Here is a 19,864-nt window from a genome sequence, read left to right as displayed (position 1 = left end):
AATGACCATCGTTATGTTTGGAGGGAAAAGGGGGAGGCTTGCAAGCTGAGGTTAACCATCCCAACCGTGAGTGGCAACATCATGTTGTGGGGATGCTTTGCTGCAGGAGGGACTAGTGCACTTCACAAAATAGATGGCATCATGAGGAAAGACAATTATGTGGATATATTGAAGCAACATCTCAAGACATCAGTCAGGAAGTTAAAGCTTGGGCGCAAATGGGTCTTCCAAATGGACAATGACCCCAAGCATAATTCCAAAGTTGTGGCAAAATGCCTTAAGGACAACAAAGTCAAGGTATTGGAGTGGCCATCACAAAGCCCTGACCTCAATCATACAGAAAATTTGTGGGCAGAACTGAAAAAGCGTGTGCGAGCAAGGAGGCCTACAAACCTGACTCAGTTACACCAGCTCTGTCAGGAGGAATGGGACAAAAGTCACCCAACTTATTGTGGGAAGCTTGTGGAGGGCTAGCCAAAATGTTTGACCCAAGTTAAACAATTTAAAGCAATGCTACCAAATACTAATTGAGTGTATGGAAACTTCTGACCAACTGGGAATGTGATGAAAGAAATAAAAGCTGAAATAAATAATTCTCTCTACTATAATTCTGACATTTCACATTCTTAAAATAAAGTGGTGATCCTAACTGACCTAAGACAGGGAATCTTTACTAGGATTAAATGTCAGGAATTGTGGAAAAACTGAGTTTAAATGTATTTGGCTAAGGTGTTTGTAAACTTCCGACTTTATATTGTGATTCTCACTATTTGATAAGTACTGTGATTGGATACTGTGATTTTATTGCAATTTGATGTTCCAAACATATTGCTCACCATACAGTGCATTCGGAAAATATTCAGACCCCTTTTTTCACATTTTGATACGTTACAGCATTATTCTAAAATCAATTAAATAAAACATTTTTCTCATCAATCTACACACAATACCCAATAATGACAAAGTGAAATTCTTGGAAATGTATTAAAAAAAATAAACAGAAATACTTTATTTACATCAGTATTCGGACCCTTTGATATGAGACTCGAAATTGAGCTCAGGTGCATCCTGTTTCCACTGATCATCCTTGAGATGATATACAACTGGATTGGAGTCCACCTGTGGTAAAATCAATTGATTGGACAATATTTGGAAAGGCACACATCTGTCTATATAAGGACCCACAGTTGACAGTGCATGTCAGAGCAAAAGCTAAGCCATGAGGTTAAAGGAATTGTCCGTACAGCTCCGAGACAGGATTCTGTCGAGGCACAGGTCTGGGGAAGGGTACCAAAAAATGTCTGCAGCATTGAAGGTCCCCAAGAACACATTGATCTCCATCATTCTTAAATGGAAGATGACCGAGGGAAAGATGAACGGAGCAAAGTTCAGAGATCCTTAATGAAAACTTGCTCCAGAGCCCTCAGGACCTCAGACTGGGGTGAAGGTTCACCTTCCAACAGGACAAAGACCCTAACCTCAAAGGCAAGACAACGCAGGAGTGACTTCGGGACAAGTCTCTGAATGTCCTTGAGTGGCCCAGCCAGAACCCGGACTTGAACCCAATCGAACATCTCTGGAGAGACTTGAAAATAGCTGTGAAGCAACGCTCCCCATCCAACCTGATAGAGCTTGAGATGATCTGCAGTGAAGAATGGGAGAAACTCCCCAAATACAGGTGTGACCAGCTTGCAGTGTCATACCCAAGAAGACTCGAGGCTGTAATTGCTGCCAAAGGTGCTTTAACGAAGTACTGAGTAAAGGGTCTGAACACTTACGTAAATTTTATATTTCAATTTTAAATACATTTATTTTTGCTTTGTCATTATGGGGTATTGTGTGCAGGTTGGTGAGGAAAAGCAACAATTTAATCAATTTTAGAATAAGGCTGTAACGTAACAAAATGTGGAAAATGTCAAGGGCTCTGAAAACTTTCCAAATGCACTGTATGTTTGCTGCAGAGGGACAAGAGAGAGCCATGAGAAAGCAAGTTTTGATCAGTCAAACAATTAGAGTTTGGTGCAGGTACAGCCAACTATCGCAAAAATAATATTGCGATATTGTCAAAACGATATATGGTCAGAAATAATATCCAGAAAATATGTAACTGTATCTATTTTTCCCCCCATCATTACTTTCAAACACTGTCTCTACAATTGTGTAAACATTGCACATTTTTCAAATGGGGTAATTTAACATATTTTAATCAATTTAACAACAAGGGAACCTCTGTTGAGCTAATCGTCTTTACTTTAGGGGAAACCATCAGTTTACTTCTGCACAGTCATTATCGTACGGCAACACCACAACAATGCAATTTACCACATAACAATTAACCATGCACGTCCTCTGGGCTTCTCTGGCTTATTAAAACCTCAACTCTTTCATTGTAATAAATGTTTATTGCCCAACATTAATTCCTCAAAATAACCCAAATCCAATTAGCCCTCAGCTCTTCATTATCGAAATAGGATTTTGTTTAGATAAAGGTTAATAAAATTGAAAAACCCAATGCAATTTTGCTGGATTCATGGGTCTATTTGAGTATGGGGAATATCACGAGTATGCCTCATTTGGCAAGAGTTTTTAAATACAAAGGACTACAGTCGTGGCCAAAAGTTTTGAGAATGACACAAATATTAAATTTCACAAAGTCTGCTGCCTCAGTGTCTTTAGATATTTTTGTCAGATGTTACTATGGAATACTGAAGTATAATTACAAGCATTTCATAAGTGTCAAAGGCCTTTGTTGACAATTACATGAAGTTAATGCAAAGAGTCAATATTTGCAGTGTTGACCCTTCTTTTTCAAGACCTCTCCAATCCGCCCTGGCATGCTGTCAAATAACTTCTGGACCACATCCTGACTGATGGCAGCCCATTCTTGCATAATCAATGCTTGGAGTTTGTCAGAATTTGTGGGTTTTTGTTTGTCTACCTGCCTCTTGAGGATTGACCACAAGTTCTCAATGGGATTAAGGTCTGGGGAGTTTCCTGGCCATGGACCCAAAATATAGATGTTTTGTTCCCCGAGCCACTTAGTTATCACTTTTGCCTTATGGCAAGGTGCTCCATCATGCTGGAAAAGGCATTGATCGTCACCAAACTGTTCCTGGATGGTTGGGAGAAGTTGCTCTTGGAGGATGTGTTGGTACCATTCTTTATTCATGGCTGTGTTCTTAGGCAAAATTGTGAGTGAGCCCACTCCCTTGGCTGAGAAGCAACCCCACACATGAATGGTCTCAGGATGCTTTACTGTTGGCATGACACAGGACTGATGGTAGCGCTCACCTTGTCTTCTCCAGACAAGCTTTTTTACGGATGCCCCAAACAATCGGAAAGGGGATTCATCAGAGAAAATGACTTTACCCCAGTCCTCAGCAGTCCAATCCCTGTACCTATTTGCAGAATATCAGTCTGTCCCTGATGTTTTTCCTGGAGAGACGTGGCTTCTTTGCTGCCCTTTTTGACGCCAGGCCATCCTCCAAAAGTCTTCTGATCCTAGGTCAGAGGTTCAATTGGTTTGCTCAAAGTGATACCACTAGGTGGTGTATGACATTTCCACAACTGCATGACATACTATCAATTCACGTGTTTCCATGCCAAACATGTAGGCCTAGTTTCAAATATGTTTTTTCTACATATGTTATTTTTACACCATTACGCCATCTGCACATGAAGCACTTCCTGCTCACTCAAAGGGGGAAGAAATCCCCATTAAAAACGGATGGGATTTTCAGAGTTCATCTAAAAAGCAGCATGGAGACATGCTTACAAGGAAATCAGGGTTTTGCTTTAATTACTTGTAATTCATAACAAACAAAGGATGACTAGGAGTGCCTGGTGTTGTTGGCACTAATGACAGTACCGCCGCTACTAACAATTCTTGGCAACCTTGTGTCACTGCTCCCACTCTCCCAGTCTCCTTCATAGCTTCTAGTATTCCAAATGTTCACTTCCACTTCCACTCTGCAATCACAGTTCGTCTGCATTCCTCACTATTGGATTTCCATTCTGGGCGTGGAAAGTGACGAATACTTCTACCCAGGGACATGTTCACAGAATTAAGTTGAGTGTGAATCCAAAAACCTGCTAGAATGTATGTAGCACTTTCTTCTTAGTTAAACCAAACAGCTTGAACATAGTGGTTCACAGTTTACACATTTATTTTTGGCCTCTCTGGTTTATATGGACCCATCAACACAGCTTATTCAGTAGTAAACAAAACCACAATGCACTGTATGTTGCTAAGGGACCATTTCTGTTGACAGACTGAAGTACTGACCTAGAGTTCGCTTAACAGAGTGTGTGCATTTGTGTGTGTGTGTGTGTATGTGTGTTTGTGTGTGTGTACATGTGTGTGTACATGTGTGCAGTAGCGTGAAACAGATACAGACTCATTATATGGAAAGGCAGCAGACACCCCAGCACATCTGACAAAATGATGGCCTTGCACTACAAAGCTTAAAATACAGGTAAGGTCAAAAGTATATATACAGTAATATTGTGGACAGATTGACAAAAAGACTTGCATGCAGCGCTCCTACACAGCATGTCACATGAACGAGTCAGTTCAACTTCATTTACATCTGTGTGTTTGAGAAATGGTACCTGAAAAACTACACAGGCAGGCTTTAGTGTGTTGCAATTGCTACATGTTGTTGCTCCTCTTAAATTGTATTTTATAGGATCGAAATTAATCAAGTCTGACATTGTCTTCTCAATAGCTCATTACAGTGACTTAAAGGTACTGTGACTCTAGCCATAGCCATGGGGCGGCAGGTAGCCTAGTGGTTAGAGCGTTGGGCCATTAACCAAAATGATGCAAGATCAAATCCCAAAGCTGATAAAGTGAAAATCTGTCGTTGTGCCACTGAACAAAGCAGTTAACCCACTGTTCCTAGTCTGTCATTGTAAATAAGAATTTGTTCTTAACTTACTTGCCTAGTTAAATAAAGGTTTCATAAAATAATTTTGCTCCTAATTGCAACCTGCAGTACCTCGTTCGGCCTTCAACTTGAGTTAAAGGCTTCCCATCTGGAACAGTTTGTGCATCACAGGAGGTTGGTGGCATGTTAAATGGAGAGGACAGACTCGTGGTAATGGCTGGAGTGGAATTAGTGGAATGATATCAAACACATAGTTTCTATTTTGAGGAAGTGTATGGCTATGGAGTTTCAAGATAGACAAACAGTACGATTGCCGCTTTTTTCAATTCTTTCGAACAAAGGTCTTTTAAGGGAGTATGCGAGCACACTCATTTGGCTCACCTAACCGAACTCAAGAATGTGGAAGGCGTTGCTCAATGAGAGGGGACATCACTGAGGTAGCCTACAATGTCACTTCCTCGAGTAGCTCAAACTGTGCATGTTATATACCCCTGAGCCTCCATCTTAACCGACTTCATTTGGCTTCAATGCGCTATTGAGTCTTCACATAGGAATAGTGGTGTCACGTGATTAGGGCCATCACCGACAAAAAACAAACCTTGGTCGACTGAGAGTCATCCTGTTCTTTCGACCAATCAATTGGTCAAAATGTTTAAACTTATTTTTCCATATATAAAACCAACTTGTCTGACGCTTTAAGCAAACTGTTTGATAAAATAAAAAAGACAGAAATTACTCAAGAAAGAGCCCGATGGTCACACTGTGTAAAAAAAAAAAGAAAGACAGCGAGTGCCTGTGTGATTGACGCAGGTTGTCTCACTCTCCTTCCTAATGCAGTGAAAAGGCACCACAGCACAGCAAATGTTTATTGCACTGTCTGTGCTGAAGCTGTAACATAATTTCAACCATTTAGTTAGCAAAATCCCAAATTTGCTTAGAAAAAACATTCTGTAATCCCTCAACCTTTGCTCTCTTTACCTGAAACATGTAAGCATCGCATGCATGTGAACAATAGGGACTGACCTATCATAATCACATCAAAAAATTGTTTTTTACAAACTCCGAAAACAGTAATGTGGAGAGCAAAATGGATGCAGAGGACGTTAAAAAGAAACTTGAAGTGGGCGAATGTTTACTGGTTGCTTAGGAGGAAAAGGGGAAGTCAGATCTGTGGAAGACTACTGGAAATCAAAAAAAGAAGGGTATAGGAGCAAGCGTTGCATGACTATTATGTGTGCCAAACAGTTACTGTTAGATGACAGTATTATTTTTTCTGACCCTTTAGAACAATGTAAAGAACAAATAAATAAATATTCAGTGCATTCAGAAAGTATTCAGACCCCTTGACTTTTTCCACATTTTGTTATGTTACAGCCTTATTCTGAAATGGATTAAATATTTTTTTCCCTCATCAATCTACACACAATACTCCATAATGACAAAGCAAAAGAAAACGGGTTTTTAGATACTTTTGCAAATGTCTTAAAAATAAAAAACAGACATTTACAAAAAACAGACATCACATTTACACAAATATTCAGACCCTTTACTCAGTACTTTGTTGAAGCAGCTTTGGCAGTGATTACAGCCTTGAGTATTCTTGGGTATAATGCTAAAAGCTTGACACACCTGTATTTGGGGAGTTTCTCCCATTCTTCTCTGCAGATCCTCTCAAGCTCTGTCAGGTTGGATGGGGAGAATTGCTGCACAGCTATTTGCAGGTCTCTCCAGAGATGTTCGAATGGTCTCTGGCTGGGCAATTCAAGGACATTCAGAGACTTGTCCCGAAGCCACTCCTGCGTTGTCTTGGCTGTGTGCTTATGGTCATTGTCCTGTTGGAAGGTGAACCTTCGCCCCAGTCTGAGGTCATGAGTGCTCTGGAGCAGGTTTTCATCAATGAGAGCTCTGTACTTTGCTTTGTTCATCTTTCCCTCGATCCTGACTAGTCTCCAGGTCCCTGCCGCTGAAAAACATCCCCACAGCATGATGATGCCACCACCATGCTTCACTGTAGGGATGGTGCCAGGTTTCCTCTACACGTAACGCTTGGCATTCAGGCCAAAGAGTTCAATCTTGGTTTCATCAGACCAGAGAATATTGTTTCTCATGGTCTGAAAATCCTTTAGGCATAGATGGTTGTCCTTCTGGAACATTCTCCCATCTGCAGAAGGGAACTCTGCAGCTCTGTAAGAGTGTCCATCGAGTTCTTGGTCACCTCACTAACCAAGGCCCTTCTCCCCTGATTGTTCAGTTTAGCCGGGCAGCCAGCTATAGGAAGTGTCTTGGTTGTTCCAAAATTCTTCCACTCAAGAATGACGGAGGGGGCCTCCAGAGTAACACAGCGGTCTAATGCACTGCATCATAGTGCTTGAGGCGTCACTACAGCCCCGGGTTTGATCCCAGTCTGTGTCACAGTCGGCCGTGACCGGGTGACCCATGAGGCGGGCGCACAATTGGCCCAGGGTCGTCCGGGTTAGGGGAGGGTTTGGCCGGCCCGGGATTTCCTTATCACATCGTGCTCTAGCGACTACTTGCGGCGAGCCGAGCGCCTGAAAGCTGACTTCGGTTGCCAGTTGTACGGCGTTTCCACTGACACATTGGTGCGGCTGGCTTCTGGGTTAAGCGGGCAGTGTGTCAAGAAGCAGTGCGGCTTGGCAGGGTCGTGTTTCGGAGGATGCATGGCTCTCGACCTTCGACTCTTCCGAGTATGTAGGGCAGTTGCAGCGATGGAACTAGACTGTAACTACCAATTGGATATCACGAAATTGGGGAGAAAAAAGGGGGGAGGGTAAAAAGTTCAAAATTATATATATATTTTTTAAACAGGTTGATGGAAGCCACTGTGTTCTTTGGGACCTTCAATGCTGCAGAAATATTTTGGTATCCTTCCCAAGATCTGTGCCTCAACACTATCCTGTCTCGGAGCTCTACGGACAATTCCTTCGACCTCATGGCTTGGTTTTTGCGATGACATGCACCTTTTCAAATCATGTCCAATCAATTGAATTTACCACAGGTGGACACCAATCAAGTTGTAGAAACATCTCAAGGATGATCAATGGAAACAGGATGCACCTGAGCTCAACTTCGAGTCTCATAGGAAAGGGTCTGAATACTTTGGTAAATAAAGTATTACATTTTTTATTTGCAAACATTTAAAAAAAAAAAATTCGATTTGTCATTATGAGGTATTATGTGTAGATTGATGATGATTTTTTTTATTTAATCCATTTTAGAATAAGTCTGTAACGTAACAAAATGTGGAAAAAGGGAAGGGGTCTGAATACTTTCTGAATGCACTGTATATACAGTACCAGTCAAACATTTGGACACACCTACTCATTCAAGGGTTTTTCTATATTTGTACTATTTTCTAAATTGTTGAATAATAGTGAAGACATCAAAACTATGAAATAACACATAGTAACCGAAAAAATGTTAAACAAATCAAAATATATTTTATATTTGAGATTCTTCAAAGTAGCCAGCCTTTGCCTTGATGACAGCTTTGCACACTCTTGGCATTCTCTTAACCAGCTTCATGAGATAGTCACCTGGAATGCATTTCAATTAACTGTGCCTTGTTAAGAGTTAATTTGTGGAATTTATTTCCTTCTTAATGCATTTGAGCCAATCAGTTGTGTTGTGACAAGGTAGGGGTGATATACAGAAGTCCATATTATGGCAAGAACAGCTCAAATAAGCAAAGAGAAACAACAGTCCATTATTACTTTAAGACATGAAGGCCAGTCAATACGGAAAATGTCAAGAACTTTGAAAGTTTCTTCAAAACCATCAAGCGCTATGACGAAACTGGCTCTCATGAGGACCGCCACAGGAAAGGAAGACCCAGAGTCACCTCTGCTGCAGAGGATAAATTCATTAGAGTTAACTGCACCTCAGGTTGCAGCTCAAATAAATGCTTCACAGAGTTCAAGTAACAGACATCTCAACATCAACTGTTCAGAGGAGACTCAGGCCTTCATGGTCGAATTGATGCAAAGAAACAACTACTAAAGGACACCAATAATAAGAAGATACTTGCTTGGGCCAAGAAACACAAGCAATGGACATTAGACTGGTGGAAGTCGGTCTTTTGGTCTGATGAGTCCAAATTTGCAATTTTTGGCTCAAACCGCCATGTGAGACGTAGAGTAGGTGAACGGATGATCTCTGCATGTGTGGTTCTCACCGTGAAGCATGGAGGAGGTGGTGTGATGGTGTGGGGGTGCTTTGCTGGTGACACTGTCTGTGATTTATTTAGAATTCAAGGCACACTTAACCAGCATGGCTACCACAGCAATACGCCATCCCATCTGGTTTGCGACTATCATTTGTTTTTCAGAAGGACAATGACCCAACACACCTCCACAGGCTGTGTAAGGGCTATTTGAGATGGTTTGTGATGAGTTGGACCGCAGAGTGAAGGAAAAGCAGCCAACAAGTGCTCAGCATATGTGGGAACTCCTTCAAGACTATTGGAAAAGCATTCCAGGTGAAGCTGGTTGAGAGAATGCCAAGAGTGTGCAAAGCTGGCATCAAGGCAAAGGTTGGCTATATGATTGTGTATGTGTTATTTCATAGTTTTGATGTCTTCACTATTATTCTACGGTGTAGAAAATAATACAAGTAAAGAAAAACCCTTGAATGAGTAGGTGTTCTAAAACTTTTGACCGGTAGTGTATATTTGCCTTTAAAGTTGGAGCACATCAACCGGTATTTCCATCAATGAATAAAAAGCATTATTTATTTTTTAAGATACCGAAGAAGCAATTTAATTCACCCTCCATAAACCCAATCCCGACAGTGTCTATTTCATATCCAAATGTTTAGCTAGCTAGTTAACGTTTACATATATTCGCTAGCTAGCACAACATAGCTAGATAGTGCAGTGTCCTTAGCTAGCTAGCTAACTCGGCAGCTAACACAGGCAGTTATTTCATGTAAACTAGCTAATCCATTGTGATTTAATTATAATATCAATACTAGCTAAAGTGGTTAACTAGCTTGGAGGAAGTATTTAGTGTTTTGTGCATTGTGTCTGTGCACTTAGCTAGCTACCATCCCATAGCCTACATTACATACGAAGTCTGACTGATTCAACCGTGGATGTACAGAGAAAATGCCGTTGCCATTTTAAAAGTAGAAATGGTTAGTTCGTCACTACCGGATCATCATGCAGCAAGGACCGCTTTTGTTGTAGCAAGATAAGGAACGGCCTCCCACTGTGATAAGTAACTATCGGCAGTCTATCGGCAGATTCTCGGTGTGTTTCATGCTTTAGTGTCTGTTCATTTTTTTTTAACCTTTATTTAACTCGGCAAGTCAGTTAAGAACAAATTATTTTCAATGACAGCCAAGGAACAGAGGGTTAACTGCCTTGTTCAGGGGCAGAACAACCGATTTTTACTTCATCATCAAGACATTGAAGTCATGTGGAATGTGCCAATGTACTGTATCGTGATAAAATGTAATCATGAGGTCCCTGCCAATACCCAGCCCTAGTAATTTACACCACGTCAATGTTGAAGAATGAGATTTATACTTCTTTATTCTTCTAATTGCCAAGAACAGGCCTGTATAAATATCTGACAGGGTGATGTCAGATCAGATGGAGTCGTTTCTTCCACAGCCAGTGTGACTAAAGCATTCTTCACCACTTCCTCTCTCCCACTTCCTGAGTGGCATGAAAAACTCACATGGTCCATTTCCTGCTGTTCTCTTCTCACACAGACCCTCTATCTCCACAATTGAGGACCAGGCCACCAGGGACACCAAAGAAAATCACAAAATGACATAGCAGTATCAGATAGAAGAATTTATATCTACCTCTATCAGCCAAGTTAGTTTTACCACAACAGTAGCACCACAGCACAACTGCCAGAGTCATTGAAATGTAGGCATCCACTACTATTGATATGGTAGGCTTCTGTAATCAGTAGACCTTGTACTGTTGTGTTGTATCACTCTTTGGTGGCCATAGCATGTTAGCATATTAGCTGTGTTTGAACTAGGCCTATTCTTTCTTTCAGTATTTTCTTTATGAAAGTATCACGCCCCACCTTCACACATGCTAGCTGTGACCAGATGTGCACCCTAAAGCCCCTAAAACTGTCCCAAAATTTGAATCACTGAGGTATAACAATCCCTTCCTCTGTGTGTGTGTGTGTGTGTGTGTGTGTGTGTGTGTGTGTGTGTGTGTGTGTGTGTGTGTGTGTGTGTGTGTAAAAAGTGACAGTTATCAGCCTGCTGTCTGCCACCATTCAAAGCATGGTTGAGCCAGCAGCCACACACACACACACACACACACACACACACACACACACACACACACACACACACACACACACACACACACACACACACACACACACACACACACACACACACACACACACACACACACACACACACATTGAACTCTGTGTGACCTTTGAGATACTGATCTACACTAATCCTTTTGCTATAGCTAAATGAGAGCATTGGCGAAAAGGAGCATGGCATTCTAGGAATTTGGCAGTCATACGTCTATACTGTCACCTGATCATATGAAAGTTCACATAAGGTACGCTAGTGTGGTTACAATGTAAGATGTTGTTTACTTGATGTTGTTTACTTGGCACGAAGACAAATTTTACGCCTACATCATGGATTTCCATCTTCAGCCTGAGAAACTTTAGCTAGTAGTCCCAACAGAATTCCAGAACATGAACAGAAACCATGTAACCACAACAGCGAAAATAATATAGGATATCTCCCATGAGAAATGTAATCTCATCCAAAATATTTCATTTAGGCAAATGATACACTATTTTGTTCTCCAATGCTTTGCGCAACCATTAACATTGTGAATCAAGGGGTCCAGGAACCCTCCATAATGACAGTCTATTATTCCACCCTACTGTATAATCTCTTATGTCACTTGTCTATTTATCATATAAACCTTGGCATGGTATGGTAGCTAGGGTATTTATGCAATAAGTTAGGACATACATTCATACACATTTTATTTGTGCAAGTCTAATCATTAATATAATCTATATGACATATGGGCTAGGCCAGTGTTTCCAAATCCAATCCTCGCGTACACCCAACAGCACACATTTTTGTAACATTTCTAATTCACATGCATATAAATTACACACTTGTAAATGTGAAATAGGATTAAAATAAAATAGAAAAATGTAAGCCCTCAAAGAGTTGAATCAGTTGAGTTGGTCTGGGGCTAGAACTAAAATGTGTGCTGTTGGAGGTACTCGAAGACTGGAGTTGGCAAACACTGGGCTAGGCTACAGTATGTATTTGACAAATCAACCAACTCCAGATTTGGAGGAGATTAAGTTCTAAATATTTTCCCTATATTGTACAATCATGTCATCAGTCATACCACCTAAATTGCTTCACACATGAAGTCAGAGAGCAGTCTCAAAATGTGTCAGTATGTCAATGTCAACATTATTATTATGCTGACATGCTTTGAGAGCAGCTCTATTCAAATATTCTGCCTCTCAATTAATTCAATTGGCCTTAACCAATTTTACACCTAACTGAAACAAGTTTTCACTTATGTGAACTGAATCAAAATCTTTATTTGAGATTCACTTACATTAAACGAGTTGAAATACCGCTTAGCATTTACTCAGTTATTAAGACAGTATAACCCACATAATCCTCCAGTTATCAAGGGATCTTGGGTCTCTGTCTGTCTGTCTGTCTGTCTGTCTGTCTGTCTGTCTGTCTGTCTGTCTGTCTGTCTGTCTGTCTGTCTGTCTGTCTGTCTGTCTGTCTGTCTGTCTGTCTGTCTGTCTGTCTGCTCTGTGTCTCTGTCTGTGTCTCTGTCTGTGTCTCTGTCTCTGTCTCTCTCTCTCTCTCTGAGGTCACAATTTACTCTGGAATGCAAAGGAGGGGGCTCTAGGTCTGGAAAACCGGATCTCCTGAATTCCTTTAAAATGACTTCACTCCTTCTGTTCATTCCGTTAGAAGTCAAAGGTGCTTGGCAGTTATACTTTGATAACCGCAAACATGGGGCAACCAAAAATGACTCATACATGACATTTGTAACAGACAACCTGATAAGAGTGGCCTTAACCTTAACCTTAAAATCATCTGAGGTGTTATCCTGATGTCCTTGGCTGTTATTTTGTGTCCACATCACAAACCAGAGCCCAGATAGTGTTGTTGTGACGTTATCCTGCCGGTGACTCAATAAACAAACACAGCTTTCAAATGTTTGTCTCCTCATCAGAGTCGCTTTCAACAGGTCAAACTGAGCCTTTCGCTGAAGTCTAAAGGATACCCACGCTAAATAGGATCATACTGCCCTGCCACCACAACTCTCAGTGGCGCTGCTTTGAAATGACAACCTCCACCTCTAATCCACCTTAAAAACAGACTCATCACTATCCCTAAATTCTGGCCTCGATCCACACACATTCCCACTAATCACAGACAATCTCTGAATCTCTTTCTCTGGAAGAAATCAAGGGTGGCAAAGTCAGGGAAAGTGTTGGGAAATATTTTGGCGTGTATATAAGCCTGCGTGCATCTAGGCATGCATGTGCAAAGAGGGGAGAAAAAAGGAGGGAAAAACTAAAAGTCAGATCAAGGCTCCACCCAGGGATGAATGATTACTTCCTCCCTCCACTCTCAGGCCATCTGGGTTAGCAAGAGCCAGAGCACCCAGAGCACAGGCCTGCATCTCTTTGCCTTGGCTACACTGTTGAGGATTAGGCAACACTCGTGAACATGCCTGAGACCTCTTAAGGATTGTGTAGCTCGTAGTGAGCTCACCGAATGAGAGTCCTGGGATGACATCAGCATTCAGCAAGGCAGTAGTGAGGCAGCACCTAAGAACACTAAAAACCGGGCTGTGGTGTCAACGAATGGAAGGCATTGGCTGGGCGACTGGAGGACATTTAAGAGTTACATGGCGTTGTTGTAACGCTCTACATTTCCACAACATTTAAATACCACATGAACAGCACCCTCTCAGGAGACCATGGGGGTTCTAGTCCTAATATGTCATTACAGTCCACAAAACACAGGGGTTTTCTGCTGGCTAGAAATCACAGCCATTCTATTTCCATTAGTTAACCCTGCTGGAACACATACCAGAGATTACAAGTTTTGTGCCTCCAGCATTGCACCCCATTCCAACCCCTCCCCACTGCCTGCAACCCAAGGGCTAGAGGAATTATTTATTTGTTTTGTTTGTACTTCTCGTCACAGTCATTCTAGGGCTGGGAATTGCTAGAGACCTCGCAATACAATATCACAATACTTAGGTGCCAATACGATATGTATTGTGATTTGATACTGTGGTTTTATTGCGATTCGATGATTCGAACATATTGCTCACCATATATCTGCTGAAGAGGGACAAGAGAGAGCCACGAGAAAACACACTTTGATCAGTCATGGAAATAAAAGTGCTGAAAACAAATTGGCACCCTATTTAAAAACAAGATGGAAAACTCGCTATGAAGGAAAAATATGGGAGTTTTGGTATAGGTACAGCCAACTAGCGCAAAAAGAATATTGCAATATTGTCAAAGCGATGCAATACTAAATATATCATCAAAAATAATATCCAGATATGTAACTAGCTATTTATTTATTGTACACAGAACTCTGTGTGGCTGCTCCTCTGGTCTAGAGTCTTAGCCTGAGGCAACGAGAGGTTTGAAATTGCAGAAGCCCAATGGAGCAGCTCATCAATGGACAGATTCTTCAAGTCCCAACAGCCCCACTGCTCAAGACAGAAGAGTCCTTCGCAGAAGAGCCCATCGCAGTCAGGACATAGTTGAGTAAAAATTGGAAGGACATATTTGGTAAACAAAGTCATAAAGTCGGCCAGATAGCCATCCTGCTCTTTAATGTTAGGCTAAACGGATAATCTTCTTTACCTTCTTCACCTTCTTTACCTTAGTGGTGGCCAAGGTTAGGGCATTGTCCTGGATAACTCATCATCTCTCTTGATCCACAGATTAACTGAATGAACTCGCTGTCATACTCGACTTAACTACCTAACATGCTGGCCTTGTACAGGAACCTTTCCCAGGTTACACTACAATACAGTAAGTCAGTGATAGGAAATGGAGCAGTGTCAAGACACGTGATCAGCTCAACTGTAGGGCTACATCCTGGTTGAGCAGAGGCAACTTTGCCTTATTTGACTTTTGCTCAAGGAGCTTACAAACAGCAGGGCAAGAACAGTCCACTGACAACTCTGGTGGCACAGAAAACCCTGTGGCGGGAAGTGGCAAAAGTTCAACTTTTTTCGATTCAAGCGGCAGAGGCAAATACCCGGCTGTGTTCCCATGTAGAATTTCCACTTTCCCTCCCCTTGCGTTTCTGCCGCTGTTTGTAACGTGCTTCTTTTACAGCCCATCTTTCCAACCAGTTCTAGTTTCCCACAGGGTGAGTGGAGCGGTCATTATGATGACCACACTGAAGAGAGACCACATCCCTTCAGTGTTGTAATTAAGACATGGGAAGAGTCCACCTTAAAAAGATCCTGAGAGTGTCCTACATACACTGGTGACTAATTATTACAGAACATGGTTAATTTTGAGGAAAACTTTGTTGAAGTTAATTCAGTCAAAGTAGTTTGTGAAATACGAATAATGATGTATTCCCCACTTAAATGTCAGACAAGAGATGAAGTGCTCTGGGCAGTAATAGCTCAATAGACCCTAGAGACCCTACGATCACACAGTGTCAAAACTATACACCTCCTATATCAACCAGTGTGTGGGTAACTAAACAACCCTAGACACTGTACCAGACTACACTTAGTGGACAATTTATTAGGTACACCACCAGGTTCACGAAAATGGTTCGCTACTACAGACAGTGAGTCACGTGACCATGGCTTGCTATATAAAGCAGGACAGACAGGCATCGAGGCATTCAGTTACTGTTCAATTGAATGTTACATTGGGCAAAACGAATGCGCACCGGTTCCAGTGTCTCAGAAACGGACGGCATCCTGGGCTTTTCACGCACAACAGTATCACAATACTAGGATTTACAGAGAACGGTGAGACAAACAAAAAACATTAGTTAGTTGATGAGAGGTCAAAGGAGAATGGCAAGATTCGTGCAAGCTAACAGGCAGGCACAATTAGGCAAATAACGACACAGTACAACAGTGGTGTGGAGAACGGCATCTCGGGTTTGTCACGCCCTGACCAGGTGAACTCGGGTATTTTGGGTCAGGGTGTGTCATGTTGGGTATTTTTCCTTGGTTTGCTTTCTATGTTTGCGTTACAGCCTTGTGTTAGCTCTATGTGGGTTATTTCTATGTTGGGTTCTGTCGATTCCCAATCAGAGACAGCTGTCGCTAGTTGTCTCTGATTGGGATCACATTTAAGTTCCTTTTTCCCCACGCTGTTTGTGGGGTGTTGCCTCTTGTGTTTGAGCAGTTAACGTATCGGCATTTTCTTGATTTTGTGTACGTGTTTATTTCAGTGTAAGGAATAAACATGTGTTCGCTCCCAGCTGCGTTTTGGTCCGCTTCCTCGTCACCCGACGACAATCGTTACAGGGTTCCACTCCTATCAGCTAAAAACAAAAAGAAGCAGCTCCAGTGGGCCCCCAATCAACAACACTGGGCAATTGAGGAGTGGAAAAACATTGCCTGGTCCGATGAATCCTGGTTCCTGTTGCGTCATGCTGATGGCAGAGTCAGGATTTGGCGTAAGCAGCACTAGCGGTTCTGGGGGGTGGGCCAGTGCCCCTGTGACATCAATTTTGGACCCCCTTGTGGCTCCCCTAAATGTGGAGTACGAAATAATTTATACATAACAAATTTTTGCTATCGTTCTTTTTTTTTACATCCGTTATTAGACAGTGGCAACGATGATGATTATGAACATGGTCTTTTGCCTGCTAATGGTGAAAAAAATGATATGACAACAATAACGTCTAATGTAACTGGCCCCTCTAACAGTACAACTGGCCCCAGCTTGCCCCCCCCCCCCCCCCCAGTTGAAATGGTCTAGAACCACCACTGGTAAGCAGCATGAGTCCATGACGCCAGCCTGCCTGGTGTCAACGGTATAGGCTGGTGTAGATGGTGTAATGGTGTGGGGAATGTTTTTCTGGCACACGTTAGGTCCCTTGATACCAATTGAGCAATGTTTCCACGCCCTGAATAATTCAGGCTGTTCTGGAGGCAAAGGGGTGTCCAACCCAGTACTAAATGGGTGTACCTAATAAACTGGACACTGAGCGTATATCAACCAGTGTGGGGGTACACTAAACAACGCTAGACACTGTGCCAGACTATAATCAACTAGTGTGTGGGTAACTAAACAACGCTAGACACTGTATCAGACTAGGCCGATAGGGAGACTCCACAGCTGAATTTAAGAATGAAATAAAGTCTGTTAGATACAAGCTATCAGTTATTATCAACAAGTAACTTAGCTGCCTAGCCTATGCACTGTTGCTTGGTGGTTGTTCATGTCATAGCGCTGATAATACCGTTTAGTTTGGCTCAGGTTTTATCTATAATGCTGACACTCATGCACAGCACAAAAGACTGCTCTGCAAACCACAAGGACTTGTTCTGCCCTCATGGTCAGCAAGTTGCTGACCTTTCCACTTAATCCGTCTCTGCAACATGAATGCTTTGAGGTTCAAACTATCAACTGTAATGGAGACCATTTCAAAGGCCTCACCTTGTACTTGTAGGAAAGACTTAGATCAAAAAGCATACAAATGCTCAGGGTTTTCAAAAGTAACTTAAGTGAAATACGAGCAGCCATCTAGGCTAAAATGTGGCTATTACATTAAATAGTAATACGATTCCCATTTGGAGCTGCCAGCCCATCAATAGATATGTTTAAGTGTGTCTTGCAACACAGGGACGCAGTGCATGACATGTAATGTAGTCAACTCTCCAGGGTTACTAGAGTGAGCAGTGGGGTTGGTTCATAAACTGTTGTGATGGATTGACTTTAACACACGGGCTTACAATTGAGGTGACTGATTAAAAAGGTCTAATGCACAACAGTAAAACCGGAAATGGGGCATGCGCATGAATTCCTTTGCATGGCTTTCAACACCCGAACTTATGAGTTGTAAAGCTGATTCACTCATAAGTAGCATGCAAAAACTATGTAACAATTTACCTAACTTGGTCAAAATTACATTATATTGCAATGGGAAGTCTGTATATCAGTTAATCCTTGAATGTCAAATAGCAGGACACAGTTCAGATTAACTTTTCAAAGGAAGTTGACTAATGCATAACTCATAAAATACCTACCAGTTTTTTGTTTTTACTTTCATCCTCTTTTTCTTTCTTTTTATTAGGTTTATTAGGATCCTCTCCACCACTTGCTTGATCCATTTTGAGATTTAGTTCCTGTAAAGACTTCAAGAAGACTCCTCAAAAGTAAACTCCACCACTCTTGTGAACACTTTCAAAAATACCAGAGTTAGGTTTCCTCAAAACCCATGCCATTCAAGTTGGCTTAAAATAAAAATCTTGGTTAAAAGTATTCCAAATTACAGTCCGTTTGTTCTTATAATTGTATCCAGCTGAGAAGTAAAACACTTTTGCTTGACGAAGAAAGGTGTGGCAGGGTAGCCCTGTATCCATCCAGACGTCCCTTTATCACAGTAGCAACTGTCTCAGTCCAAACCGCAGAGAAATCTATCGCAAAAAGAACAAATTATATTTTAGAATGTCAATCGTTCTCACCTGTAGTGCACAAATGTTTATCTAAAATCACTGTACCGCTCCATGTTGACACCTGCTTTCAGGAATAACCTACTTATTATGCAGGTACCTTTCCTGTAAATAGCGTACATCATAATACCGTACAGCAATGTGTTAAAAACAGCCAGTCAACGGTTTGTTTTAAGAATAAACAAAATGTTGCCTTTTACTTGCGTGGAATTCAGTTAAATAAATGCATTACTGTTACCCAAACAAACTTAGTAGCTGACTATGTAGCATGGATAGTAACAATGTAACAACCCAATACAAATGTAGCAGTGTTACCATGATTATATGGAGAGTTTACACTGTCAAGACACATTGTAACATGCAACGTTACTGCCAACAAATCCAAAATAGAAATGAAATGTATTTGAAATATCAAACATTTTATAGGATAGGAAAACCACCGTTGCTGCCTAAGCGCTTACTTTAGAAATGCATTACAAAATGGGGAGCAAATACATTTTATTTTACATGAATAGCTTCAATAAACTTAATTGACTTGCTGCAATCGCTTAAAATTGTAAACAATGTAACAATTAAATAAATCTGCCAAAGACAACTCACAAAATACCATCCCAAGCTTACCATTTCAACCAAACATGAGAGCCAGGCCCACTGTAGTTCTGCTCACCGACCATTCCGATTCGCCCACGAGCCATGTGAGGAAGCAAGGATTCCGTCAGCCATTGGTCACATCCGCGATCACTCGGGGGTCGGGTGGCTGGCGTCAACGAGGAGGAGACGATAGTTGAAATGGAGAGGTCAGACTGATTTCACAGCGACTGGATAGGGTTTAATCATAAAAGGCTTGCAGCGGATATGAAAGAAATCCAGCAAGCGAGGGCGCGCGCGCGCATGTCCGTTTCTGTTCATCGTGGCATGTTTGTGAGAGACAGATAGCGCGAAAGCGCGAAACGAACACAATAGTTTGCTTATAATTTGATATAGCAAAACGACAAATGGAGGAAAACAATTAAATAATATTTTAGACTGATCCAATATAAATCAAACTCTACTCCACTAACTCCATATTTAATTTTTTTTACTTAATTTGGGATCACAACTATAGCTGGATTTGCATGTTTGAATACATAATCACATGAGATATTTAATATTTAAAAGTCTGATTACAGTCAGACTTATTTTGTCCCATGACAGGACATTTTTAAGTATCGCCATCATGCATGGTCTGCCTTACAGGAATACAGTTACTGGAGCAGAAAACTGTCCCCCACAG

The 19,864-nt window shown here is 41.5% G+C and overlaps 1 protein-coding gene across 4 annotated transcripts in view; it reads right to left on the bottom strand.

Moving 5' to 3' along the window:
* LOC106611507 (protein diaphanous homolog 2) overlaps positions 1-19,336 on the bottom strand; it is a 686,561-nt gene extending 667,225 nt beyond the window's left edge. For all 4 annotated transcript variants that reach the window (XM_082955835.1, XM_082955838.1, XM_082955836.1 and 1 more), the window contains exons 1-2: positions 19,213-19,336; positions 18,166-18,555 (exon numbers count right to left, since the gene is read on the bottom strand). In XM_082955835.1, the coding sequence (XP_082811961.1) occupies positions 18,166-18,249 (84 nt within the window). In that variant the 5' untranslated portion in view covers positions 18,250-18,555; positions 19,213-19,336. The remainder of the gene's footprint in view (positions 1-18,165; positions 18,556-19,212) is intronic.
* Positions 19,337-19,864: the final 528 nt, after the last annotated feature.

Source organism: Salmo salar, chromosome 09 (genome assembly GCF_965601325.2).
Source record: "Salmo salar chromosome 09, fSalSal1, whole genome shotgun sequence".
In the NCBI taxonomy this organism is placed as follows: Eukaryota; Metazoa; Chordata; class Actinopteri; order Salmoniformes; family Salmonidae; genus Salmo; species Salmo salar.
The sequence above is the reverse complement of the archived record's forward strand: the minus strand, read 5'-3'. Positions and strand labels throughout refer to the sequence as shown.